Here is a 27,611-nt window from a genome sequence, read left to right on the forward strand (position 1 = left end):
ACGCCACCAAGATAGCATGGAAGGAGGAAGTGGTCCACGGTGATGCTGCTGCTGAGAACTCGGGGGAGAAGCCTGAGAGGTGCCCTGGGGGCGTTCCCAAGGGGGCTCTTACGGCCTCACTGGGGGCAGGGTCAGTGCAGGGCTGAGACCAGGAGCCAGATGGTGCGGATTCAGCATCCCAAACCATCTTACTCCTCCCTCTCTGTTGACTCCACTGATCTCAGGGGCAGAAGTCAGAGGGACACCCTTGGCCCTGAAACCAGTTTGCAATAGGTAGTCTGGAGGTCTCGATCATGGCTGTAATACTGTGATGCATTCACAAAGGTTGGATGTTTCTACTTCCATCCTGAATGGACTTCTTTCAGGGCTTTCGGAGGAATTAGATGTGAAGCACATGACGGATGGACAGTGTACAGGCTTACTCAGCATGATTATTATACGTACAAGTAGTCTTAATAGCACAGACTAGATTACCAAATATTCTATAAAGATATAGAACATATATAGAATTACAATGCCTTCCTGTTTATGAGTATGTGAAGCCAAAGCCTCAGGCCTGGTCTGAGGAATAACACCAGCTCTCTGATCTGTGCTGGCCCAGTCTTATACGATCTCAGTGCCTCTTACAGGGCCAGTCACCACCATCCTTCAGGAATTTTGTATCTAAAAGCCTGGGCCAGCTCAGACTCAGATTTAGTTTGTCTTATATAAAGTTTCTGCCTTTGCTGCTGCTGTTTTATTTCAGTCTTCTTTTAATTTTGTGTTTTGAATATGGATATTTCCTATTATGCTTCAAAGTGAAGCATTTTCTCTCATGTTTAAAAAAAAAACCAAACAACTCTATTTTTATCTGCTGAATCTAACCGAAGCCTGACTCGGTTTCCCGCACAGAGCTGAGGATTCCACACACACCTCCAGGACAGCTTCCTCCATCTTGTCATCGGCCCCTGGTCCTCACTGGCCACCCAACTATTGTGATAAACTGAGGCTTCTACATCCCCTAAGGTCAAATGTTTAGCCATAGCATTTTGAAGAATTCTGTACCAGTTGTCAACATTTCCTATCAGGGAACATTACTTTAAAACTCTGGTTACCAAGATTCCCAGTGAAAACACTGGAGATTTAGCAATCGTGGGCCTGCGGTCTTTGCGGCATCAGTGAGTGGGGCTGAGAAGCAGGTGTCCACTTTAGATAAGGCCTGTGTACTTCAGTTCATCCCGGTCCCTGCCACTCCCTGCCCCTAAGGCCAAGTAAAAGTTACCCTTTATCATCACTCTTCCATTATTAATTTTCTTAAAGTTAAAAGTGAGATATTTAATGTGCACGTTTCCATCAAAAGTGGGAAAATGTACAAGCAGTAGAAATAACTGCATATTTTAAGATAAATAAAAAATATATTAGGGGGAGGGTATAGCTCAGTGGTAGAGTGCATACTTAGTATGCACAAGGTGGTCCTGGGTCAACCCTGAGTGCCTCCATTAAAAAAAAATTAATAAATAAACCTAACTACCTCCCCTGCGAATTTAAAAAAATAAAAAATTTAAAAATATATATTATGCAAATGAACATTTCTCCCCTACCTGCCTGGCCCCTGTAGGTACTGGGTTTGTGACCTCTACCCTAGGGACTCCTTGGTGGTCACGTTTCTGGGTTGACCAGTGTGCAGACCATTACATCTGTGGTCTCTCCTATCCCCAAGGGCCAAGGATTCTCTGGTCTATGTTCTTAGTGGGGAGAATGGTGTGGGGAAGGGGAGGGCAGATATTTATACTGCCTGTGCTTTAGAGAAAAATAACAGACCAGTTCTTAATGATCATATCCTGTCTTCCTTTTAAAAACATTCTTCTTCTCCAACAAGTTCGTGGCTAAATAACAAAAGAACAGGGATTAAAGTTTAGAAAGTGGGAACTGTTGTTATGATAACTCACAGAAAAAAAAATGTGACAATGAGTGTGTATATGTCCATGTATGACTGAAAAATTGTGCTGAACACTGGAATTTGACACAACATTATAAAATGATTATAAATCAATAAAAAATGTTTAAAAAATAAAATAAATAAAATAAAAACTAGAAAGTGGTAACTGTCATGGTAAAATGTTTGTCACAAGCCTTTACAATTTTTGAACCTGAGTCTTGGCCTCTGTTACACAGACACCTTTGCAGGAATCTTTTATCAGTTAACATTCACCCAGAGTGGAGAAAGGTGATGTCCCCCTCCTTTGTAATAATTAATCCTGGGTACTTTGCAAGGATTCCCAGATCAGCATATTGTAACACTCTCAAGGGCTGGAGACTCAGCAAGGTTTAGAGCTTGTCTAAATAAGAAACAGAGAAAAAACTCAAGGTTTTGCATATTTCCTCTCATTCTTTCCTTCTCACTGGGATGAATGCTCTCAACTAAACCATGCAACTTAATATGAGTTCATGGCAACAGTACCCAATTTTGCTTTTGATTCAGAAAGAAAGCTTAAATTTCACCTTTATCTCATTTAAGGACTTTGGAAGTACAAGTATGGTCCTGATAAAATGATACTAGTGAAGAATTTATATCATAAAAAGGTCAATTCTAAAAAATAATATGTAGACATAATGCAATTCTAATCAGAAGTCAAAAGGGATTTTTTTTTTAAACTAGATAAAATGGCTTTCATGTTCATACAGAGCTGTAACTGTTTTAAAATCACCAAGGGAAAAGTCCAGTTGGGTTAACTTGCTTTCCGAGATGGTTAAATTTCCAATAAAGCGCCTGTAATCACCACCACCACCGCCACCATCATCATCAGCCCAGCAGACTACAGACACAGAAAAAAATACATGAAAATAGAAGCTACCAAGTAATTTTATTAAAATGTGTGAATATAGAAAGTATATGAAAAATAAATTTAAAATTCTATTTTCATATATTCTTTTTTATACATTATTATTCAAAAACATACACTGAGCCCTACTCTGTGCCAGACATTCTAAGCTCTAGGATTACGAGACTTAACAAAGCGGACAAAAATCTCTGCTCTCGGGCAGCTTACATTTGAGCACGCTGCCGGTGGTCAGTCTTAGAGAAAGAAAGAAGGCAGGGGGCACAGTAGCACAATGAGGGTGCAACTGAAAGCTGGGCGATCAGAGACCACCTCACTGAAAAGGCGACAAATGGAAAAAGATCTGAAGAAAGCAAGGGTCACGAGGATGTCCAGAAAAACATTCCCTGCAGAAGGAACTACCATTCCAAAGGCTCTCCTGTGGGATCCTGCCTGGAAAGTTTGTGGAACAGCAAGGAAGGCAGGGTTTTGGTCACCACCTGTGTCTGCTTCCAGTCCTTTCAGCCCATTTTTAATTTAACTGTCGCTGCAGCTTTCACCGGCTTTGACCCTCACCTGAGCTGCACCCTGCATCTCCTGTTTTCTGCCCAGGGCTTCTGGGATGCTGAGGGGTGGGATGTGGGTGGGACCATTCTAACTTGCAAGAGTTAACACTCCCTTGGCCAACAGCAGGGCAGGGAGTGGTAGGAAAAGTGCTCCTCTGCTCTTCTAGTTCCTCCGAGACCTCCCACAATGAGTCCCTGTTGTCCCTCACATGGCTTTCTGTCCCTCCCTATTTCCCTCTCTCCTGCCCTCTATGCCTCCCTGATTTCACTTCCTGAAATAAACCACTAAGTAACCCCCTGTCCCAGACTGCACCCTCTGGGAAATACACAGGCTAAGACAGTTGGTACCAGAAGTGACTCTAGCCAGCCGATCTTCAGAATGGGATTCTGGAACTGGATTCATCTTACCAGGCAGATGGCAACAAGGACCCCTCTGCTGGTGGTAAGTGGGGCAAGAGAACACCCCAGGATGCTGCAGCCACACAATTATGAAGACTTCCATCAGGGGTGGGTTTTTTGTTTTTGTTTTTCAGGGGTGGTTCTGAATGACATGCAGGTTTGACTTAGGCAACAGCAGTGGCACAAGAGTGGCCTGGGGCCGTGGTGACTACAGGGACTATTGAATGAGTTAACACCCTTGTTGCTAAAAAAAGAAGAGAGAGAAAGGACAGGTTCAGGTTAGGAGTCTGAAGGCCTCTGCAAGCAGTATTTAAAGAGACATTTCTCTCCTGCAGACACAGGGTAGACTGCGCTAAAACCGGGCTCAGGACTGTAAGAGCAGCAGAGATACAAACGAGACAGTGTACAACCTCATCGGGTCCCTTATGCCAACATCAGGGCTCTGGTGAAAAAAGAGAGGGACTCTGGGGTCTGGAATAGGGACATTTAGGAGGATGAGACTGAAAAGCTGAAATTCTCAAATTTCCCTGAACCTGCTGGGCTGGGAGAAGTGACTTCTGCCCTTTTGCCAAAGTGAAATGCTTCCTCTCCGAGACCCTGAAATACCTCGCTGAGGCAGGTGCCTTTTCAGGAAGATGCTGCACATTCTGCCTAGGTTCTAACCCCGCCTCCTCCCGGGGCACACAGCCCGACACCTGGGATGAGGTCACAGCAGTGCCTGAGCAGGGCAATGTGCTTCATGCTCCAGGCGGAAATAACTGTACTCAAGGAACTGCCAGGACTGGGCTCATCTGTAACAGCAGAAATCTTGAGGGTGTTGGACTAACTCCTGACAGGGACATCCGGAGACGGTCTCTAACACGTGGCTGGTACAGCTCTCTGAAGCGTGGGCTTTCAGTAGATGCGCTGGAGATACGGGAATGGCCTTGGCTGAATATTGAGGAAGGGGTCTGGGAACTCAAGGAGGTGGAAGTGTTAGAATGGACCTAATATGTGACACTACAAAGCCTGGATTTTCTTTCCATGGGAGGCCAGGAGAAGCCTCCCTCCACTAAAGCAGTAAGGAAGGCACAGGGAAGGAGAACCCTGGCATCTTTGAGCTTGGTGGTGGTTGTCCTCGGTAGGCTGGGTGGACAGGCTTGTTATTTGTAGCTGGAGATGCTACCATGGAATTAGGCTCTCTGGTTCCAGTGGGAGTGATAGGATTCCAGAGTGACTGAGACCAGGTGCTGAGAGCAGCAAAATAGACATTTTGACCATTATGGGAAGTGAGGCCAGATGCCTTTTCTCCCAGAAATCCGTGCTGAGGACGAATTACAGATAGGAACTCACCATGGAGTTCTTATACGTATAACAGAAGGGCGCCTGGCAGGTGTGCAATTTGACTTCAAGAAATGGAGGCATGGCAGGCAGAAGATTGACATCAACTGTCAGAATGGAAAACTGCAGTCCTCACCCAGTCTCTAGATCTAAGTCAAGTTTGCAGACCAAAGCGCTGTTGATTGAGTCACCTTGCCAAAGGACCCTGCAATGCTACTACAAGTACTCCTAATCCTTTCCCAAAGGGGTCTGTGGCCACTCACCAGAGTAGCTGGGGAAAGGGAAATACCCACACCTTCCAAAGGCTGTGGCTACAAAGTCTGAGGTGGCACTGGTATCTGGGGACTCAAAATGCTATCACGGCCCCAGGTTAGAGTAATGCCTCCCAGTGGACCTAATGGGTCCACGGAGCCATGTTCGAGATTATTTCCTCCACTCCCAAGCACAGGATTAGGATGGATATACATGGGTTCCATGAGCTTTGAAGTAAGAGCCAATATGGCAGAAAGGGCCAAACAGAAGCCCTGAAACTGCACACCCTCGCAATGCAACTCTAGCCAAAACAGTAACCCGGGGGCAAAATCACATCCCAGGAGTAACTGAAGAGGTTAGCACCGCCATCAAAGATTGAGAGGATGCAGGAGTGGTGGTCCCCATCACGTCCCTAGTCAGCTCAGCTGGTAGATAACTATGAACTCAACCAAATCGTAGGTCCAGGTGCAGCTGCCGAGCCAGGTATGGTCTCTCCTGGGACAGATCTACATTCTGGCACTTGGCATGGAACTACCGATCTCATGAGTGTACTCCTTGCAATCCCTGTCAGTAAGGAGGATCAAAAACAGTTCACGTTTGTGGGCTGGACAGCAGTTCACATCCATCGTCTTGCCCAAGGCCTAGGTTCTCTGTGACAAAAAGTCCGGAGGGACCTTGATCATCTTGACATTCCACAGAACATCAGGCTGGTCCACTGCATTGATGACATCAAGCTAATCGGACTTCCTGGGGGGCAGGAAATGACAAGCACTCTGAATGCCCAATTAGGACACAAGTGTGCCAGAGGGTGGGAGAGAACCCTGAGAGGCATGGCACATGGGCAATATTCTAAGGGTCCCCTCGCATAATCCATAGAATTGCTTCAAGGTAGCCTAGCATACATTCTAATCAATGAATCAGTATAAAATGTTTATGGCATATAGTATTACAGTCATATTCATAATACAGTATTGGAAACATTGTTACATTAAAAAAACACTTACTTGTGATGATAGGCTGATAATGCAGTTTCTCCAATTATGAGAGAGAGAGAGATACTGTACGGTAATGTAATTCTTTGAAAGCAAAGTTATAAGACAGTAAGAAAATTAATACATTATTAATTTTATATTAAATATCACTCACCTTATGCCTATGTATGGACAGACTAATAGCTACATATATTTTATGCATTCATGACATACTTAACTTTTTCTTAATTTTTTTAATATTTCTAGGTTACGTAGGTCATCTGCAAGTTTATCAATTGTTGCAAAAATTTTTCCAATATATTTATTGAAAAAAAGCCATGTATAAGTGGATTCAAACTTACACATGGGATGCACAGTTCAAACCCATGATGTTCAAGGGTCCACTGTCTTAAGTGTAAAAAGGAAATTACAGAATAGTACACATAACATGACAGCTTTTTTATCTGTTTTTTAAAAGGAAATACGTGTCCTTGTATAAGCACAGGAACCCTCTGGACTGACACACGAGAGACTGAGGTTGTTTGGGGGGTGAATGGAGAGTGGGGGGCAAGGCAGGTTTCTTTCCATTTCACATTCTCTGTGCCTTCTGTTTTGTTTTCTTACATAAGCATATATCACTGTATCATGCAAATCGTTTTAAATGATTTTAAGTCTCTTCACTATACTGTAAAACCAAGACAAATATTTTGAAGTTAGTTTCAGAAAGCCAGTTAATATATCAACTTTGTGGGGTGGAAAAGCCATTTTCATGATTTAAAAAAGCCATTTAATTTTTATTACCATTTCCAGTCTAGAGGAAAATATTCCACACCCCTCATGGTGTTTGCTAGGAATCATTAACACTCTCTTTTGGTAAAGGAAAGCTGCCTTGTTCCCGCGTTTCCTCCAAATGCCAAGAGTCCCGTGGCAGACACCCTAGCTAATGGCTTCGTTGTGGGGAAGGCTAGAGAAAGAAAGGAGGTGACGTATGAAGGAGAGGAGTATTGAAAAAGCCGGAATCATAGGTGGAGAGGTGGAGAGGGGGCCTGAGGTTTACCTATTTGAGGTTTGCTGCAGACAACAGGGACGGAACAGAACTCACCAGGCTGGTCCTCTGGCCAGAGACCTGGGCTCAGATGTCGCCTGCATTCCTCTCAAGGCCCAGCACAGGCTAAAGATGTGAACAGCAGGTGCTCAATCTGCTTTACTGACTAATAAAGTTTTTGAAAAGTACTAGGAAGGAAGCGGTAGTACAAACATAAGCAAAATGACAATTAACCATGACACGGCCAAAAACTCATGCAGCAATATACTGATAGTTATAGACAAGTTATCTGTTTGGTTTTTATGTACAGTTGATAGTGTCAGTTGGTTTAGAAACTCACCTTTCATTATTCTAACAAAAAGAGAAATGGGGTTCAAAGATTTTCAACTGGACAATTTTACCCCAAAGCACTTTTACTACAGTGCTTTTAAAGTTAATAAGTAATAAAGAAGATTAATAGTTAGCAAGAAAACATGCCTTGTTGAAAGCAAATCTGTGGCCTAAAACATCAATCCTGCCAAGTAAAAAGGTGAATTAAAAACATTAAAATGATCTAAAGTGAAAGGCATAAGCCTAGCCCATTAAAAACATTTTCCATTCCACACAAAAAGTACTATTTTCCAGTGTGGTTTGACTGTTTGATAACAACCATATATAACATAGTTGTCTACTATTTTTTTTTTTTTGCTGGAAATGAAAATAAGTGGCAAAAAAGCAATGGTATAATTATATTTCTTGTCAGTGTCCACTAGAAAATCCCTTATTCAGCCTCCTCCTGCTCTATGATGCTTTACTTTATAGAGCGAGGTGTGTGGTAGGCTGTGTGGAAGAGTTTAGGGCACCGCCGGATGGTTAATATGCGCTTAATCTCCCTGCAAACTCGGTATCTTTACAGAGGTAACGAGCCAGCTTGTTGATTTCTGCTTCTTTTGTTCCTGAAGTACGCGCGTGGCAGCTTTATCACTTAGGTGCTCACCACCTGGCAGGAACACAATCTTTCTAGATAAACACACTGTGAGTTAAGTCAAAAAAATCTAATGAGAAAATAAAACAGTCTGTTACTATTTGCAGTTAGTGTGTTATCTTGCAAAAATAAAATCAAACAGGTCTCCACTTGTTGAACAAATACGGAGAGAGGATGATAAGGAGGTTTGTTTGGTTTCCATCACTGTGGACAAGGGAATGCTCGGCTTTGTCCTCCATGCCACTGACAACCAGTTTCCATAAACTCCCAACATCTACATACATTAGCCATGAACTTGGAGGGGTCGGATCTGCCAGCCTCTAGTGAGAACATCCGCATGTGATGAAAGGTGTAAAATCCAAAGGCCCCAAACTGAGCCTGAAGGCCAAACATGTCTGCAGATGTGTTTTGTTTGGCCTGAATGGTGTTTCATCTTTTTTTTAAATTACATGTCAACATTTTAAAGTCACATTCCATTCTCACTAAAAGGAATCGGGCCTCCTTGGAGAAATGGCTGATTCTAGAGCTGGGGCAGGATGCCCCTGGAACATTCTGTCACACCCCACAGACAAGAAGTACAACAGGAATGACAGGCATCCGTCAGACAAAGAGCTGAGTCCCAGGAGCCCCAAGCGGCCAAATGCGTGACAATCTGAGATTCAAAAAGAATGGCCGTGATGGTTTGTAACATGCTGAATTTTCTAAAATCCAGAATTCACAGTGATACTAAAAAGTGTGTGTATAGGGGGCAGGGGATGGGTGGGCGAAAAAAGCTCCTTTTTTACAGAAAAACTGTAACTAACAAATGTAGAAAGAATTGGCGAAAAATCATCATTTTTACAATAACTCATTATAATTGATTTAGGCAAGGATCACTGAGTGACCGCTGTTAGGGGACAAGGTAGTCACACAGATTCAAAGAATCACCCCACAAACTACTTATTAATTATAAAGGGGAAAATGTTTCCTTACAATTGAGAAACATGACAGACCCGTCTTAATCAAGAGATTTAAGCTGAGAGCACCGATTATGGGACAAACTGACATGATGCACTTCCTGATGAGAAGCAGTGTGAGGGACACAGCCTCACCCATGTGTGTGCTTCCTAACAACATTTACCCTACATCAAAGCACGTGGAAACAGTCGGACTCATGCTGGGGCACATTCTACAAAACAACTGACCTGGGCGCTTCAAAAATGCCTGTACCATGAAAGACCAAACAAAGAATTAAAAAGTTAGAGAAACATTTTAAGTTAAAGGAGACTAAAGAGACATGGCAATTAAATGGAGTATATACTCACTGATGAGATCCTGGCCAAAAAATACATATATATAATAAATACATTATATATGTATTATTGGGACAATGTTAGAAATTTGAGCACAGACTGTATATTAGATATAAGTATTGAGTCAATGATAAATTTCTTGAATGTGGAAATCATTCTGTGGTTACACAGAAAAATTTCTTTGTTCTAGGATAATCACGCTGCATGCTTAGGAAAAACGTATGTGCGTCAGCCAAAAAAGTATATGTGTGTGTGTGACAGAGACAGAGAGATAAGAAAGGAAACAATTCTAACGATTAATGAATCTAGTTAAAGATATGCAAGTGGGGGGTGGGTATAGCTCAGTGGTAGAGCGCATGCTTAGCATGCATGAGATCTTGGGTTCAATTCCCAGTACCTCCATCAAAAAAAAAATGTGGGTAGTCATTATATTATTCTTTCCTCTTATCTATATTTTCAAATTTTTTCAAAACAAGAGTTGTGGGAGGAAAACCCAGGAGATTGATATAAAATTCTGATTTCTGGCTTTTAAAAAAAGACTCTGAGAAGTCTAGCTCCCTGGGCTTGCAGCCTGTGAGCTGAGCAGTGGCCACTGAGACAGTCTCCAGTCTGCCCTAGTCCCCACTGCTCCATCTTGTCTTGCATTCAGCCTGCATCACTTGTTCATGTCACCCGTGCGATACCCCACAGACATCTAAGTTTGTAATCTCCTATATACCAAACAGAGAATGCTGAGCATGGTTAAAACAATTAACAGAAGTATGTTACTAATCCATTTCAATAAGCCAACTAAGCAATATGAAGAGAAGGGACCTAAAACGGCACCGATTAGCAACAGCAGGACTAGATTCTTAAAGATGTCACAGGATTTCCCATTTAGACTTTTACTGAGTTGGGAAGTACTATTCAATGAATATTGGGGCATTATTCCTTCAACCAATATTGCGGGAGCAGAAGCCTCTAGAAAGTATGACCACTCTGATTAGATCCTCGTGCGAGGGAGCACTGACATGGTGTTTAGCATTCCGTGGAATGGGGCCTGGCACAAGAACACATGGGATTCAGCACTCAGTGCTTTGAAAAACAAGGAACCTTGACAGTCCTTCCCACAGCATGTCACCGTCACCAGGATGGTAATTTGCCCAGCAGTGTTTCTGATCTGATATTTCAAAACAGGGGAGACCCTGTGAAGTCTTCATCTACCACACCTCCCCTTGGTACCAGCATTCATGTTTTAGCCCCACCCTTCTGTGTCCCCACCTGTGCCTTTCTCTCTCCTTTGCCACTGCTCTCTTTGCCCCTCAACTTTCCTGCCCTTGCAGCCTGAAGGCTGCTTGACCTCTGTTAGATATCTGTCCCAAGAACACTCTGCTCTCCTCGGTAATAAGTCAGCGCAGCAAGGCCAAACAGAGACATAAATCACAGTGACCAGGTGGGCGGGGTTCCAAGAGGCACTGGAGCTTGCAAAGTCACCCCACAGCTTTGACACCGAGCAGAAACTGCAGTTCCCAACTGTGGCGCCTGTCCCTGTGCAGTCACACAGCCCACCGCCTTACTGGGAGTTACTGAGCAAAACAGGGAACACTCTGAACACTTGGTAGGTTGCTATTCATGATTAATTACAGTCAAGTACAGCGTGTTTCTGACACAGGACACACTCAACATCCTCACTTTCCCATACCCCATAGACCTTTTTTTTTGTATTTGTCACCCAAAGGAGTCTTTCTACACAACTTTTCCTAGTCATCTCCCAATGAAATGTTAATTCCACAAATATACAGTGCATCTCTGTATGTACTGTATGCGTATCTGTGCTTTATACAATGAAAAAGTTAGGACCCCCCCCCAACTGCCAAGAACCAATATTTATCCTCTTGTGGGGTGACACTGTTCTCATTAAGAATGCATGAACTTTATTGTAATGTTTACAGTGAAGTTTTAAATGGACATTTTCCCCCATGCTCAACTTTGTTGATAGCAAACCATAACTTTCTGCCTACTAAAATAATCTTCAGGGTTATGGAATAAGAACTGGAAAGAACTGCTATTCCAGCAAGAATCCCAGGCTTCCATGAAAGCCACGAGTCTCAGGCCCTGCCAGAGGCAAGGGCAGGATACACCCCGAGGAGCAGTCACTGGGGGACTTAAGAGTACAGCGTTTGATGTAACATGATGGTTCTGACGTGTGGGAGCAGCAGGGCATGTATGTGGGGACAGGCAGAACTGTGTCTGCATCCCAGCTTACTAACCAGGAGGCCACAGCAAATCATTAACCATTGTAAATCTGTTTGTAAACCCGGTAACAATACCTACCTTCTAAGGTTGTTATGAGTGTAGTTTTGCAGCCTAGTAACGATCCTTGGCACTGCACCCAAGACCACAGGGTTACCAAACGGCAACAGGATTCCTTCCCCTTGTTGTTGCTCTTGCTTTTCTCATCTTCTGGAGGGAGATAGTCACAGCCTTGATCGATGTTGGTCTGGTCTACTCTCTAAGGCCCCTGTACCACCTGCCACACTGCCCATCGTCTGCCCAGGCACCTCATAGCTGCTGGCTGGAATTCCTTGGTTCCTCTTCCAGTAATTCTACCACTTGCATCCCAAAGAGACAAGGTCCAGGAGCACAGAGGCTTGAGACCTTAGTAATACAATTATTCCGGGTTGGTTGGCTCATGTTTGTTTTGAGCCACACAGTTCTTTTCTTGCTGGACACACAGATATTCCCCAGAGGGGCTGGGCTGGGTTCAAGTACAGCCACCTGCTTTTTGCAGAAACAGCACCCACTCCCCAACACGGGTCTGTGACGCCAGACTTCTTGATTTAAGGGGATTTCCTTTCAGGGACTTTGTCTCTCTCCGTAACCTGGCTTCTGTCATGTCACCATCCCACCTCCTATCCAGAATATCTTTATATGCTTGAACCCTAGTTATGGAAAGCGGTTGAATTCTTTCCTGAAGGGTTCATGGGTCATATGCAAATCAGATGCGATACACCCTGGTGTAAGAAGTTCTACGCCAATAGCTTTAAGACAACTGTGGGGTCCTGCTCCAAGAAGATTAAGGACAGTGGAAAGAACCTAGCAACATTCCAAATAGAAGAAAAGGTAGTCTAATCTCCTAGCTGGTCCATGAACTGGCCTTTAATTATGCTATAATAGCTATTTTTGGTCATGGTCCACGTTAGTCACTCAAAGTTCCAGCACCAGGAACCCTCTCCCTCCACTAGCATGTGAATACACCTATTTCTCCCATATTAAAAACAACAACTTCAAAAACTCTCAACACCACATCCTTCTAGGCACATACTGCCCCATTTCTTAGCTCCCTTTTATAATGAAATGCCTCAAAAGAGTTGCCTCTGTCACTGTCTGCATTTTGCTCTTCTCACCCTCTCCTGCACCCTCTGATGAAGCTTTCATTCCTACCACTCAACCCAAACAGCTCTTGTCAGGATCTCAAATGATTCTCATGTTTTCAAAGCCAACAGTAAGTCTGTACTAGGGGTAACCTTTGACACCACTGGCTATCCCCCTCATTCTTAAAACCTTTCCTTGACTCAGCTTTTAAGAACATTGCTCTTGGGATTTGTGTGCCTCGAGGTCACCTCCTCTGGCCTCCTTCACTGGTCCCACAGCTTCCCGACCTCCAGGTGCTGAGGTCTCTCCCCCACAGTGACAGCAAGCTGGGGGTATCTAAACCTCATGGCTTTACATGCCATATGCTGGTATCTCCCCACTTCACATCTCCAACCTGGACTTCTCCTTGAATGCCTGATTTGTGCATCCCATTGTCCACATGACAGTCCCCTTGGATTTGCACCTCAAACATAACATATCCAAAGCAAAATTCTTGACTTCCTTTCCCCCGGATCTGCACCTGGGTCTCCCTGTCACAGTCAATCATCTCTTCGTTCTTCCAGCTATTCAAGTCGAGAACTTTGGGGTCGTTCTTGCTTCCTCATCCAAATATCAGATTCCTATGTGCTCTTCTCTCAGAGTAAATCTTGAATCTGACCACCTCCACCACCACCACTCTGACCCACACCCCATCACATCACACATGGATCACACCAACAGCCTTCTAAAGGATCTTCCTGTCCGTGGAGCTGGAGCAACCAGCAGCCAGAGGAGTCCTCTTAGAATGTAAGTCATGCCCGGGAGTCCCTCTGCTCAGAACCATCTGATGGCTCCCATCTCATTCAAAGTAAAACCCACAGCCCCTACCATGGCCCACAAAGCCCTCAGGTTTGACATCCTCATCTCTCTGAATTCATCTCCTATGACTCTCAGCCTCGCTTACTCTGCTCCAGACGCGCTCATCTCTTTGCTCCTCCTAGAAAAACACCAGAACACCCCTAGAACACATCGTGTAATCTTGCCTTGAGGCCTCTGTCTTACTATTCCCTCTACCCAGAATGCTTTCCCCCTGAGTAGCTGCAGGAGTCACCCTTCCGTGTTTCCTCTGGTCTCCAAAACTCATTCATCAGAAGGGCTTTTCCTAACGACACTATATAAAAAACCAAGCCCCTCCATCACCTTTTACCCTTTTACCCCACTTCATATTTCACCACTTGATGTATAATCATTTGTTTACTGTTAGTCTACTTGTTTGTGAGGACAGGAGCCAAGAACAGTGCCTGGTACACGGCAGGAGTTCTGTAAAAACTTGCCAAATGAAGAACACATGTCAACTATCTCACACACAGGTGTCTCATCAAAAACACCGACTGAAATTCCTTCTTGTTCTTTGCCACAATGGAAAGTGAGTTTGAGGAAGAGCAGGATGGGTGCTTCGAGCTCTGGTACTGCAGTATAATTTTATTACTGTCACTAGAATGGTAGTTAATTTGTTCTTAGAGTCGAGTATGAACTGACTAATTTTAACTGGGGTAACTGTTTATTTTTCTAAAAGTCTAATTCTGTAAACTGGAAAAAATAAGATTCAAAATTAAAACATTAAAGGGTTGACTGCAGCAGGACCTCTTGGTGAAGAGTGAATTATATTTAACTTAGGAAGCAGTTTATTAGTACAAATACTGAACTGGTCTCATAAAAATGTGTCACACTTCTCTTTCCCCCCAAAATGGCAAGAAATAATGCTGTTTGAAAAGTATTTTAAATTTTCAGAAAAAAATATTTTCTGAAAATTTTAGTAAAATAGGCTTTTTGGTAATAATAATCATCTTCAAAAGCATTTACTGATGGACAGTCACATCTTCACGTATTCTTTCACATCAAGAGTGGTAAACACTGTAGATGGGCTGCCTTGACAATTATGCAGTTGACTACTGGACAATTCACTCCCATGACCTTATCTGCTTAACAGAAACAACTATAATTTTTAACAGTCCAATAGCAACTATTAGCAGTTGCTTTAAATTGTTAAATAAATGGTTTTAAACTAACACAACATTATAAATCAACTATCTTTCAATTTAAAACAAAAAGCAAAGAACAAAACAAACATACACATAAGGAATTCTCTGAGGATAGGTACAGGCCAAATTCTATTATAATATAAAATCCAAGGGATCATTCAGTTCTTTTGTAGTATTAGTATTTCATTATATCAGATATAGATCCTATAACTGGGACATCATCTGATCTGGGGAGTCCTGCTGTTTCCAGACATAGTATTAACTTTCATGAGAATGAGACTGCAGAAAACAAGTATCTCCATTTTCATCAAGGGATAGTGAAATGAGAAAAATAAGGGCACTGATATCACACACACCCCCCCCCAGAGAATGTATACACACATATATACACACACACACACACACACACACACAGATGTTTTTAGTTGTCAGCTACTCTCAGGAAGACTGTGCTTTTCTCCTAAAATTATGTCTTTCCTAGTTTTTAAAAAAATATTGAAACATCCTTCTTTTATGAAGTGATGGTGACAAACTGGTTTTTTAAAATGCTAACCACCCAATCTGTAAAAAAAAAATTTTTTTTTAGTTTTATTGGTCCAGGAAATTCAAAAACCTGCAAGTGACAACTTTCTAATAAAAACATTTTGGCTGGCTTCCCTCTTTTCAGGAGAAAGCCAGACTCCTAGGCCTGGCAGTGGAAGTCTTCTACATCTGGTCCTAATCTACCTTTCTTGCTTTTCTTATCATAATAGGAGTGGTCTGGGGGTCAGCCCCTGCCTGTTCTCACCTGCTAAGGTCACTGAGGTACCTTCCGCCTCAGTCTGCCTAGATCCTGACCTTAGCAGGGGTCATTAACAGCCCACGCTCCGCGAGGGGTGGGGAAGGAAACCCTAGCAACTCACGCTCACTGAGCCCCTGAGCCTTTGAACCTGGGCCCACAGAACCGCGCCTGGCTCCCAGTTTAGTATTCCCCTTCCACGGGCTCTGGAGCTCTGCTTGGATGCAGCTCAGATGGGACCCTAAAACACCAGCCTAGACCTCACCAGTTTCCTGTTCTCAGGGACAACATGTCCCCTAGGGGCAAGCTCTAAACACCAAAGGCCACTTGGGACCAAGATGCCGCTATGTGCTAACCATCATTTATCCCAGGGCCACACCTGTATTCCAGAAAATTCCTCACATCCCCTCCTCTGGATGCTGGCTTCTTTTTCTTCTCTCTTCTCCCTTCCTGTCAGCACCCAGCAGGCATCCTGGCTACGACTTTGGGTTTATAACCTGTGTTCTCTCAATATATTGCTTTCCACTTACGTACCTCTTCTTAGGAGAGACTGTCTGCTCTGAATGCCTTCTCTCTCGTTCCGTGTCTCCCCAAACATTTCAAAGTCTAGTTCAAGCATGCCTCTAAACACTTTATCTAGAGGGTTTGTGCCTAGCATGGGGCCACAAGGTGAATGACACAGGCCGTGCCCTTTGGGAACCAGTCTGTTGCGAGTGAGAGCTGTAGGGAAATTCATCTTCCACCAGTTAAACGTCTGAAAGACAGGATGTACAACTTTGTATAAACATTGTTTTAGGCACAAGGGGCCCCCCCCAAATATTTACTGAATAGAAAAATGGAGAAAACATGATTTCATTGAACAAATCCTCAATTCATTTATTCAGCAAATATTTAAGCATCCTTTTGTGTCAGAAATATCGCAGAATTCGAAAAGTCAGGGCTTTGAAGGGACAGGCTCAACCCATAATCTAGCCCCATCACCTCATATGGATCAGGGGAGTCTACAGCTGTGCACTTGATTTTGGGGGATGGTTTGCTGTGAGCTTTGAAACCAGGCTCCTGTGCACACAACTCTATCCTTCAGGGGACATCAATGTTCAGCTATTCAAGAGACCACATCTGACTTCCTAACTTAGTGGCAACACCTACCCTTCCTAAGAGCTTATTTTGTTAACATCTTTTTTTCAATCCAACAATAACATTTATTGGAGGCGTATTATATGCCAAGCGGTTGATACAGAAGCAAGGTCCCCATCCTGAAGGAAGTGAATTAATTCAGGGACTAACCTTGTAAACACAGTATTGCTAAAGAATAGTGAGAGGTTTCAGAGAGGCACTCACAGGTGACCTTCAGAATAGGAAAAAGAGTCTCTCTCCACTAGAAACAGACTGTCTTTTCTTTGGAGTAAACGGACCCTTCAAAATACAATTCTCACCTTCTCTACGGAAGGCCTGAGAAAGTGAAAAACGCCCACAAGCCCCAGAGAAAGGGTGAGACCCTGTCCCTGCGTGGAGGGGGAAGGGCGGGACACCCAGGCAGTGGGATGGCAAACACTGCTGGTCTCGCTCCTTCGTCGGGGAGCACTTCTCTGGGGCTTTGGAAGGGGCCTTCCCAGAACTGACAACATCCTGGTGGGAAAAAAATGTCCTAAACCCAAAAACAGAACGTTTTCCTATTACCCACTCATTAGAATTTATCCAAAGCCCACTACATCCCACTCAGGGTCCTTATCGCAATAACCGCATGCACTAGATTCATGGGGGAAAGGAGACTTTTGGAGAGGCCTGGAGAAAACAGAGAAGCAAAGATGAGAGAAAAATCCCCTGGATGTTCCACTCCTCTCCCACGAGGTTGCTCTTTCCTTGCATAGGCAGTTATACATGTCAGAACCCAGGGCCCTCACTGTTTCAAACCAACTTGAACTGTGAAAGTTAACCCCCACTGTGTTCATTACATGTCGCATTCTACGTGGGGTAGGATTTGGGTTTCATACTTACAGAAATTAAGAAAAGAAGGAAAAATACTTCCCTTCTTCATTTCCATGACAGGAAAAATATACTTTCAGCTTCTAATAAACAACTTTCCCCCTACCTCTGATATGGCCTCCTAGAATTAACTAGAGAACATTTTTAAAACGATCATTTCACTTCTTTAAGAAAAATCAGTCTAGCGACAAGACATTGTGATGCTCAGCAGTAGCTAAATGTGAGAAGAAAACCTGTCAGCTTCCCAACAGTCTGAAAAACAGATGAATGATTAATTCTCTTCGCAGACTGGGAGTGTTATTAGAAGATAGCCTAGAAGCTTAAAAGTCATGAATGCTAGCAGGCTTGAGTTGTGGGAAGTTACTGTACTAGCAAAGTTGATGGCTCCTGAAGAACCAGATCTACAGGTGACATGGAAAAGCAGCCACTGGGAAGAAAAACAAAATACCTCACAGCATCTCTGAAAGTGAATACATTTCCCTGCACTTGGGGCTCTGCTTTCTAACTCATTATATAATTGGTGACTTGTGCACAGACATCCCATTTGTGTCACTGAGGACAAAAGTCCATGAAGGAAAGAGATGTAACCACATCTCAAGGCATTTATTTAACATAACACGACTCAGTTTCATTTTTTCAGTCCCTGAAAGAATTCATTACCTTGAGCATGCGGATTTCTCGAAGGGCGATTTTCCTTATGACAGGATCATCTTCTGATTCCAGAAACCTCTTGATGGCCACAATCTGACCCGTGTCCCTGTTTCTGCATTTGAAAACAACTCCATAGGATCCTTCGCCGATTTTCCCAATTTTTTCATACTTCTCCATCACAGAAGAATAAATCTTCTTAAAATAGGTCTTCACATAGTTTGAAAATGTCGCTGATTAGATCCTGGCAGGACCAGACTGCACCAGAGCCCCGCTCAACTATGGGTCTTTGTCAAGGACCTAGGACCTAGAACAGAACAATGGCACTTGTAAAGAATTACGAACAGACCCATTCCCTTAAAGCCTCGCCCCTCGGCAGCGGCCACACGATCAGGGATGACAGCCTAGATTTTAGAGTTAGCTGCCTTCGGTAACCCAAGTTTAATCGTCTGTTATACACCGTGCAAGTTAAAATGTAACCTGGCATCCTAAAACGAACCGAGTTGTAAGACAATCTGTCTTTTTAATGTTCAGCTCATCCGATCTAAGACACATGAGCTGGCTGGAGGACCGGGAAGGTTAAGGGCTTCCCCGGTTCTAATATCGGGTCTCGTTTCCCTTCGGCAAGAACACACCACCCGGCTCCCCGCGGGGGCGGCGGCGAGCCCGGGGCGGGAGGGGAGAGCCCGGCCTGCCAGGTGCCCCGCGCCCGGACGCCCGGCGCCTCACGAGCGGACCCGGAGCTCGGCGGGGAGCAGGGCCGCGCCGTCCCGCCGCCGCCCCCGCGGGGCCCCCTCTCCCGCCCCGCCGCCGCCGCCACAGGGAGACCCGGCAGCGCCGCCGCGGCTTCCCACCCGCGCCCGGGCCCGCGCCGCGCAGCCTCGAGCAGCGCCACGTGGCGGCCCGGCCCGCGCCTCTCTCCCCGCCCGGGACTCCCGGCGCCGCGGCTGCCGGGCCTGACCTCGCTCGCGCCTCGCCGGCTCTCGTCCCGCTCGGTCGCCGCCAGCCGGCCCGCGATCCCTATGGGAACCGGCCCCCGCCCCAGGCCGGCCTGGGCGGGGCCGCCGCGTCCCGGCCTCCCTCCGGGACAGACCGCCGTCCTTGCTGCGGGGAAGGGCCCGGGCCGGCGGCCCTCGGGGCCCGAGAGGGGCTGTTCCGACAGTGGGCGAGGGTCTCTGCACGTTCCTCTGCCGGGAGAGGAGGCCTGCACGACTGCAAACTCCTGCAAGTCGTGAAAAACGCAGCTCTGGCAGAGTCCGCCGGGAAGACGCCTGCGCTAAGCGACCCCCACCCCCACCCCCACCCTCACGGAGCCAGTACCACACCGTGTAATAACTGTGATTACTCCCCTGTATTTCCCGCTAAACTGTAAACGCCTTGAGGGCAGTTTCTGTGTCTGTCCTCATCAATGCTGTAGCAGACAATAAATGACTGAATGGACGATGAATAAATGAGAGAAGGGGAGAGAGGAAAAGAGGAAGAGGACGGTAATATGACTGAAATCTGTTCAAGTCAGCACTTTCCCCCACTAGCTTGGGAGTGGCAGCGGGGCGAGGGTCCTTGGTCATTGACTTCCACTCTAGCTGGGCCTTATAATGTGGGAGATGGAGGATTACAGAGCCTGCCTTGTTTTATGTTTCTTATTTCCATCCTTCTCCCAACTGGCTCCTACTTGAAATGGTGGAAAGTTAATGGATGTGGGAATTACGAAAATAGGCAATTTGACACTGGACATATTACCTCAGTACTTTACCATCTATCCCATTCCAAATGCCCAGCATTGGGTTGGGTGTTTGCCCTGGAAGCAGTACCTGAAGAGAGAAAATTAGCATCCTGTCTATAAAACAGGGACCAATCCGGTGCCAAGCAGAATGCCATTAAACATAAATCTGAATACGATTCAGGAAGAAGCTGGAGCTGGGAGGAGAGGGATTGGTGGCTGCCTTGAAAATGGAGTGGCATTCAGATGGGGCCAGGGATGGCCTAGTGGTGGTCTGTGAACCTCTTAGAAATTGTATGCAAATGGCAACCACTGATGTGTTTTCTGTCTCTATAGCTTTGCCTCTTCCAGAATGTCATGTAAATGGAATTACATGTTATGTAACTTTTGAAGCTAAGCTTTCATTTAACATAATATAGTTGAGATTCAATCCCTGTGTTTATCAGTAGTTATTCCTTTTTATTACTGAGGAGTGTTCCATTGTACGGATAAACCACTGTTTATCCATTCCCAGTTAAAGGACATTTAACTTGTTTCCAGTTTTGGTGATTATAAACCAAGCCACTATAAACATTCATGCGTGGTCTTTTGTGTGAACATACTGTTTTCATTTCTCTTGGGAAAATAATACTTAGGAGGAGTATTGCTGGGTCATACGTTAAGTATATGTTGTAAGTAATTGCCAAAATGTTTTCCAAAGTTATTGTACCATTTTACATTCCAGCCAGCAATGTTCCAATGACTCTACATCTTTGCCATCCCTTGGTATTTCAGTTCTTTTGATTCAGCCATTCTAAAAGGTGGGTAAGTGGTTGCTTGTGGGTTTAATTTTCAATTGACAAACATTGAGCAGTTTTTCATATGCTAATTTGCCATCTGGATGTTTTCTCTCAAGTTCTGGAAGGTTTTTGTAAATTCCTTGGAGTTTTCTGTGTAGACAATCGTGGCATCCGCAAATAGGGAGAGTTTTCTTTCTTTTTCTTGCCTTATTGAACTTGGTACATCCTCTAGTGTAATATCAAATAGGAGTGGTGAGAGCAGGCATCCTTTTTACTGATCTTAGTTGGAAAACATTCAATCTTGCACCACTAGTTACCATGCGAACTAGCTTCCTTTGTAGATGCGATAGGCAGCCTCTAAGATGGCCCCTAATGACCCCTGCCTCATGGTAGTCATCGTCTTGTATACTCTCCTTCCATTCAGTGCAGGCTTGATCTAATGACTTCATTCTAAGGAATAAAACATGTTTAAAGTAATGGAATATCACTTCTGAGATTAAGTTACAAAAGGGACTGTGATTTCTGCCTTGAGGATTCTCTTGTACTCTCTCACTCACTTCCTTTGACGGAATCCAGATGCCATGTTATAAGCTGCCCTATGGCAAGGAATTGAAGAGGCTGACAGACAAGAAGAACTTAGGCACTCAGTCCACTATTCGGTGAGGAATTAAATCCTTCCAACAAACTTGTGAGTGAGATTCAAAGGGGATCTCCCTACTACCCCCACTCCAACGAGTGTTCAGATGAGACTGTAGCTCCAGCTGACAATGTAAGTTCAATTTTGTGAGAGATTGGATTCAGAGGCACCTAAGTCATACCTAGATTCCTAGCCTCCAAAAATTGTGAAATAATAATCATTTCATATTTATGTTTTGGGGTTATTTGTTACACAGCAATACAGAACTATCACAAAAGCCTTTTATTAGTTTGAGAAAGTTCTCTTTAATTGCAATTTGCTGAAAGGTTGTTTCTGCTTTGTTTTGTTTTGAATAATAAGTGAGTGGCAAATTTTTTGAAATACTTTTCTGCATCTATTGAAAAGATAATACAACTTTTCTTGTTTAGTCTGTTGATACAGGGAATTATACTGATTGATTTTAAAATGTTGAACCAACCTTACATTTCTGGGATAAAATTAACTTGGTTATGGTCTTCTATCATTTTGATAGATTGCTGGAGTTGATTAGTAATATTTTACTGAGGATTTTTACATTGTTCCTGAGAAATATTGATCTATGATTTTATTTTCATGTCTCTGTCTGGTTTTGGTATCAAGGTAATGCTGATCTCATAAAATCAACTGGCAAGTGTTTCCTTCTTTATTTTCTGGAGAAGTTTATATTAAATTGGTATTATTCATTCTTTAAATGTTTGGTAGAATTTGCCAGAATTTTCATTGTTGAAATGTTTTTAATTTTAATTTCAAATTCCACTTCTTTAATAAAACGTAGGATATATATTTCTTCTTGAGTGAGCTTTGGTAGCTTGTGTCTTTCAAGGAATTTGTCTATTTCATCTAGATATTTGAATTTATGGTCATAAAGTTTCTCATATATAATAATATTACATTATTATTCTTTTAATATCTACAGGATATATAGTGTTCTCTTGTCATTTTTGATATTAGTAATTTGGGGTTCTCTTCTTTTTCCTCATCAGTGTGACTAAGGCTTATCAATTTTATTGATTTTTAAAAAGAAATAGCTTTTGATTTAACTGAGTTCCTCTATGGTTTTTCAATTACATCGATTTCATCTCTTTATTATTTTCTTCCTTCTTTTTGCTTTGCTTTAAGCTGCTTTTTCTGTTTTTTTTTTTCAGTTGGAAGCTTAGACTATTAATTTTAGATCTTTTTCTTTTCTAATATAAGTCTTTAATGCCATAAAATTTCCTCTAAGCACCACTTTAAATGCATCCCAGACATCTTGATATGTGTCATTTTCATTTTCATTCAGCTCAAAATAGTTTATAATTTCCCTTGTGACTTTCTATTTGACCGCTGGGTTATTTTGAACTGTGTCATTTAATTTCCAGCTATTTTTAATGGATTTTTCCAGATATCTTTGTGTTATTGATTTCTAGTTTAATTCTATTTCTTTCAGAGAAACCCCTTTGTGTTATTTAAATTTTTTCAAATGTGTTGAGGTTTGTTTTATGGCCCAGAATATGGTCTATGCTGGTGAATGTTTCTATTTGACAATTTAAAAAATTATTTTTAAATGAGGTGGGAAAGTCAATGTGAATTTCTCCAGAACTACCTTGTCTGAAGTTCATTCCAGGCTAAAGTTAGTCTGGAAAATTAATTTTATGGACTCCACAAGGTTCAGTACCCAAGGAGCCTGAAACTGTGCCAAGCCCAGTGGTGAAGCAGGGAACAAGTGTACCAGTTATTTATGCCTAACGAAGCAGTGAACCAGAAAGCTGGCCGAACTTGCAGCTGCACCAGTTGTTTTGTTTGGAGGAAGCTGGAGCAAACTATGAGAGAACAACTTTGAAAGAAAGACAAACAGTTGATGTCACCATTTGGCCCCAAACAGAGAAGATACTATGGAAGATACACTGTCAAATCACAGGCAGTCCTTTCACCTGGCAGGGCTGAAATTGGTTTTGATATTAAAGAATTACAACTTCTGGGAAGTATAGTTCCTGGGAGGCTGAAAAATGGTCCGATACATGGGCTGTTTTTCTCAGGCAAGTGCAGAGGACAGTGAAACAACATTATTATTTTCCATTTGCAGTGACCATTGATTTGCAGCTCTGCATAATTAGAGTGAATACATCAGTGCTCCTGTATAGCACAAACAGTACTGCGGTGTTTTAATCATTTAAGGAAGCAATAAACATTCAGCAGAGTAACACATGGTAGGAGAAAGAGCCTGGGATTTGGAGTCAGAAGACGAGGATTTCTACCTTCTTATTAGTGTTTGATCTCGTGCAAGATAATTACTATTGCCTGAACAACAGCAACAACAACAGTATTTATTTAAATAGTGCTTACTTGTGGCAAGCATTACGCTAAGAATGTTTTACATGCGAGCCTCACAACAACCCTAGGAGACAGGCATCAGTACTATCCCGGGTCTCAGATGAGGAAAGTGAGTTTTACAACGGATAAGTCCTGTGTCTAAGGACACAAAGCTAGTGAGTCATGAAGCGGAAATCGGCATGGGGCAGTCTGACTCCAGAACCTTTGCTCCTAACCATTTTGCTAATACTTCCTAGCACAATAGGGGTGGTTGTCAGGATTTTTGAGGTAATTTATAAGACATGGGGAGTTGAGCCAAAGTACCTATAGTGCACAATGTAGTACCCTTCTTTTTTTTTTTTTAGTTTTTATTTTTTTCAGTGAAGTATAGTTGATTTACAATGTTTCATGTGTATAGTAAAGTGATTCAGTTATACATACATACATATATAAATATATAAGTATGTATTCTTTTTTAGATTCTCTTCCATTATAGGTTATTATAAGTTATTGAATATAGTTCCCTATGCTTGAGGTTTACCTGTTTTATATTTAGTAGTATATTTGTTAATCCCAAATTCCAAATTTATCCCTCCCCTGCTTTCCCCTTTAGTAACTGTAAGTTTGTTTTCTATGTCTGTGAGGCTATTTATGTTTTATAAGTTCATTTGTATCATTTTTTAGATTTGACATATAAGTGATATCATATATTTGTCTGACTTACTTCACTCAATATGATAATCTCTAGAACCATATATGTTGCTGCAAATGGCATTATTTCATTTTTTATGGCTGAGTAATATTCCAGTGTGTGTGTGTGTGTGTGTGTGTGTGTGTGTGTGTGTATCACACCTTCTTTATCCAGTCATCTGTTGATGGACATTTAGGTTGCTTCTATGTCTTGGCTATTGCAAATATTGCTGCTATGAACACTGGGTGCATGTGTCTTTTCCAGTTGGAGTTTTCTCTGGATATATGCCCAGGAGTGGGATTGCTGGATCATACAGTAACTCTATTTTTTATTTTTTAAGGAACCTCCATACTTTTCTCCATAGTGGCTGCACCAATTTATATTCCCACCAACAGTGTAGGAGGGTTCCCTTTTCTCCACACTTTCTTCAGCATTTTTTATTTGTAGACTTTTTGATGATGGCCATTCTGACCAGTGTAAGGTGATAACCTCATCATGGTTTTGATTTGCATTTATCTAATAATTAGTGATGTTGAGCATCTTTTCATGTGCCTGTTCGCCATCTGTATGTCTTCTTAGGAGAAATATCTATTTAGGTCTTCTACCCATTTTTGATTAGGTTGTTTGACTTTTTTTTTTTTTTTTGATATTGAGCTGATGAACTGTTTGTACATTATGGAAATTAAACCTTGGCACTCGCATCATTGGCAAATATTTTCTCCCATTCTGTAGGTTGTCTTTTTGTTTTGTTTATAGTTTCCTTTGCTATGCAAAAGCTTTTAAGTTTAATTTCATTCTTCTACATGGAGCTGCCCAGTTTCCCCAGCTTCCTTCTCACAGTGGCTCAGCAGCTTCTGTATGCAGCTCCCACACTCTAAACAGCAAACCTCCGTGAAGTTGGGCAGAATACTGAGGCCTCATCTGAGTCCTGAATCTAGGGCAATGCTTCTTTCCCCCCACAATTATGTTCCCTAGAAGGAAAAGGGAACTTAGTCACTGTGATCTTAAAATGACCCTATACAGTCACTTGAGGAAGTACTTGAATTTACTGTCTCTGCTTTAAGTGGATTTAGAAATTATTTCTGGGGCACATATAGAAAATAGTTAATAACTACCATTTTGAGGGTACTTATGTTTCAGGCCCAATACCCACATTATCTCTAATCTTTATAACAGTCTTATCTGGTTAACTGGTTGGAATTATTAATTGCCCCATTTTATTAAAGAAGAGCCTCTGAGAGGTTGGTCCACACAGACAGGGCCACCCAGCTATGTGGGGCTGACAGCATGTTTCAAGCCTGATTCCACCTGTTTCCAAAGCCCATGCTCTGGGGGGTGGTGAATGGAGTTATGACAACTAAAAATACCTTGTGAACAACCTAAAGAGAAACCAGGTGTCAGCCAGGTTCCGCCTGACCAGTCACTGCCCAAATGTTATGAAACCAGGCATGCAAATAACTTTCCCCTTTATCTGGAGATAGTAAAGGTAAATCAATGTAAATATTGGAAAATCAATTTAAATAAAACAAGTGCCTATCATCCTTGACTGTATATGTGGGCCCAGTCAACAACGGAGTACAGTGTTCTCATCTCTAACTAACACACCTTTAGTTATTTTGTGTATATTTTTCCCTTTCTTTATACTCCTTGCATTTTATATATGGTAAGCCACTCTTTTAAAGCACCTCTTTCTAATTCTAACAGCTTTCTTTATTTGAGTCTTCCTTTAACAGATGCAATACTTTTTGCATTCTCAGATTTTAAAACAACCACCCCAACACTTTTGCCAATGAACTCAGACCCCGGGAGAGCTCAGCAATATTAACATGAAACCTTGGAGGGTCTGCGTGGGCAGCACTGGAACACCAGTGGGTGAGTCAGTGTGTATGGTGATCCTTCTTCAGGAAATAAGTCTCCAGGTGTATGTCTCTTTGCCCCTTTGGACAGATTACTGCTAACCACAGCTAATCATAGGTGATCTATGTACATTTCTGTGCTTTTATAATTTTTGAATCATTATAATCTAGGGAAAAGGTAAATTTCTAAAAAAAAGTATGAGAATAAATAAGAAAGAACATTCATTACTTTCTGAACTTTGGCTTACAGCTGTGACACAGAAATAGCTGTTCGGACAGCAGGCTTTTCCTGAATGCTGACAGGGGTCAGACAGCATGCTGGGCTCTGGAGACTAAGAAGAGACTTTCCTCAGATCAAACACGGTGTCAGTGTGCAGAGCCTGCTCTCCTGCCTCCTCACCCAGTGAGTTTCCTCCATGGAAGAAACTAGACAGGAGACCTAGGAGGGCTTGAACATTGTACTTCTGCTTTTCAAAATACTTCACCAGGCTCTGTGAAGGAGAGAGGGCACGTCTGGCATTTGAGGAAACAGATACAGAAAATCTAAATTCTTTTCTCAGAGTCAAACAATGAATTGGTTCTAGGCAACAAACAGGTCTCAATTCTGAGTTGTATTCTTTCTACCTGTTGTACTATACTGTACCTGCAATTAGATAGCTCTAATTATGTGGTTAAAGAAATAAAAATTTACCTTAAGGGAACCCAGTTTTAAAACAAACATTCATGTGTTTGACAAGGTGCAGGAAGCGGGGAGGAGAGGAGAGTAAGTTAGTAGTGAGATGTAATAACATCTCAAATGAGGCATCTAAAAGGAATCCACATGTAAGTCCTTGTGAAAAATTAAACAATTTAAATCATGTTCCCTCTAAGTAATAAGAGATTCTTCACTTTAAGCAGCAACATATTTATTTTTCTACAGTATCATCTGACCTGATGTTCCCAGTAAGAGCATGATTCCAGAGACAGACAGCCTGAGATCAAATCCAGCTTTTCTGTGAAACATCTGTGAGGATTCAGGCTAGTTCTGCAACCTCCTTCGGCTTCATTGTGTTATCTACAACACAGAAGTGAGCGACCTCTTCTAGCTGTTGTGAGGGTTAAATGAGTGCTGTAACTGTGTTAGCTTTGATTGTTACGATCGTTATGATACTAGTAATCTTGGTATACTATTTTCTGTTCAGGTGGGAATTTCATTTACACTAAAAC

The 27,611-nt window shown here is 42.7% G+C and overlaps 1 protein-coding gene and 1 long non-coding RNA gene across 7 annotated transcripts in view; one reads left to right on the top strand and one right to left on the bottom strand.

Annotated features, from left to right (window-relative positions):
* Positions 1-19,554, bottom strand: part of CDKL1 (cyclin dependent kinase like 1) — a 48,005-nt gene extending 28,451 nt beyond the window's left edge. For 2 of the 6 annotated variants that reach the window (XR_012073592.1, XR_012073591.1), the window contains exons 1-2: positions 19,356-19,549; positions 18,407-18,701 (exon numbers count right to left, since the gene is read on the bottom strand). Coding sequence is in view for 4 of the 6 variants with exons in the window: in XM_072963027.1 (XP_072819128.1) it covers positions 18,407-18,574 (168 nt within the window). In the remaining 2 variants the exon portion in view is untranslated. Of the gene's footprint in view, positions 1-18,406; positions 18,702-19,355 lie in introns of all 6 variants that reach the window. The other 4 variants (XM_072963027.1, XM_072963028.1, XM_072963025.1 and 1 more) reach the window with 4 other exon arrangements.
* Positions 19,555-20,835: 1,281 nt separating this feature from the next.
* On the top strand, positions 20,836-27,110 carry LOC140696919 (uncharacterized). The gene is made up of 3 exons (XR_012073593.1): positions 20,836-20,914; positions 26,307-26,421; positions 26,656-27,110. It is a non-coding gene; the product is annotated as an uncharacterized lncRNA (long non-coding RNA).
* The last annotated feature ends 501 nt before the right edge of the window (positions 27,111-27,611 follow it).

This window comes from Vicugna pacos, chromosome 6, assembly GCF_048564905.1.
Source record: "Vicugna pacos chromosome 6, VicPac4, whole genome shotgun sequence".
NCBI lineage: Eukaryota > Metazoa > Chordata > Mammalia > Artiodactyla > Camelidae > Vicugna > Vicugna pacos.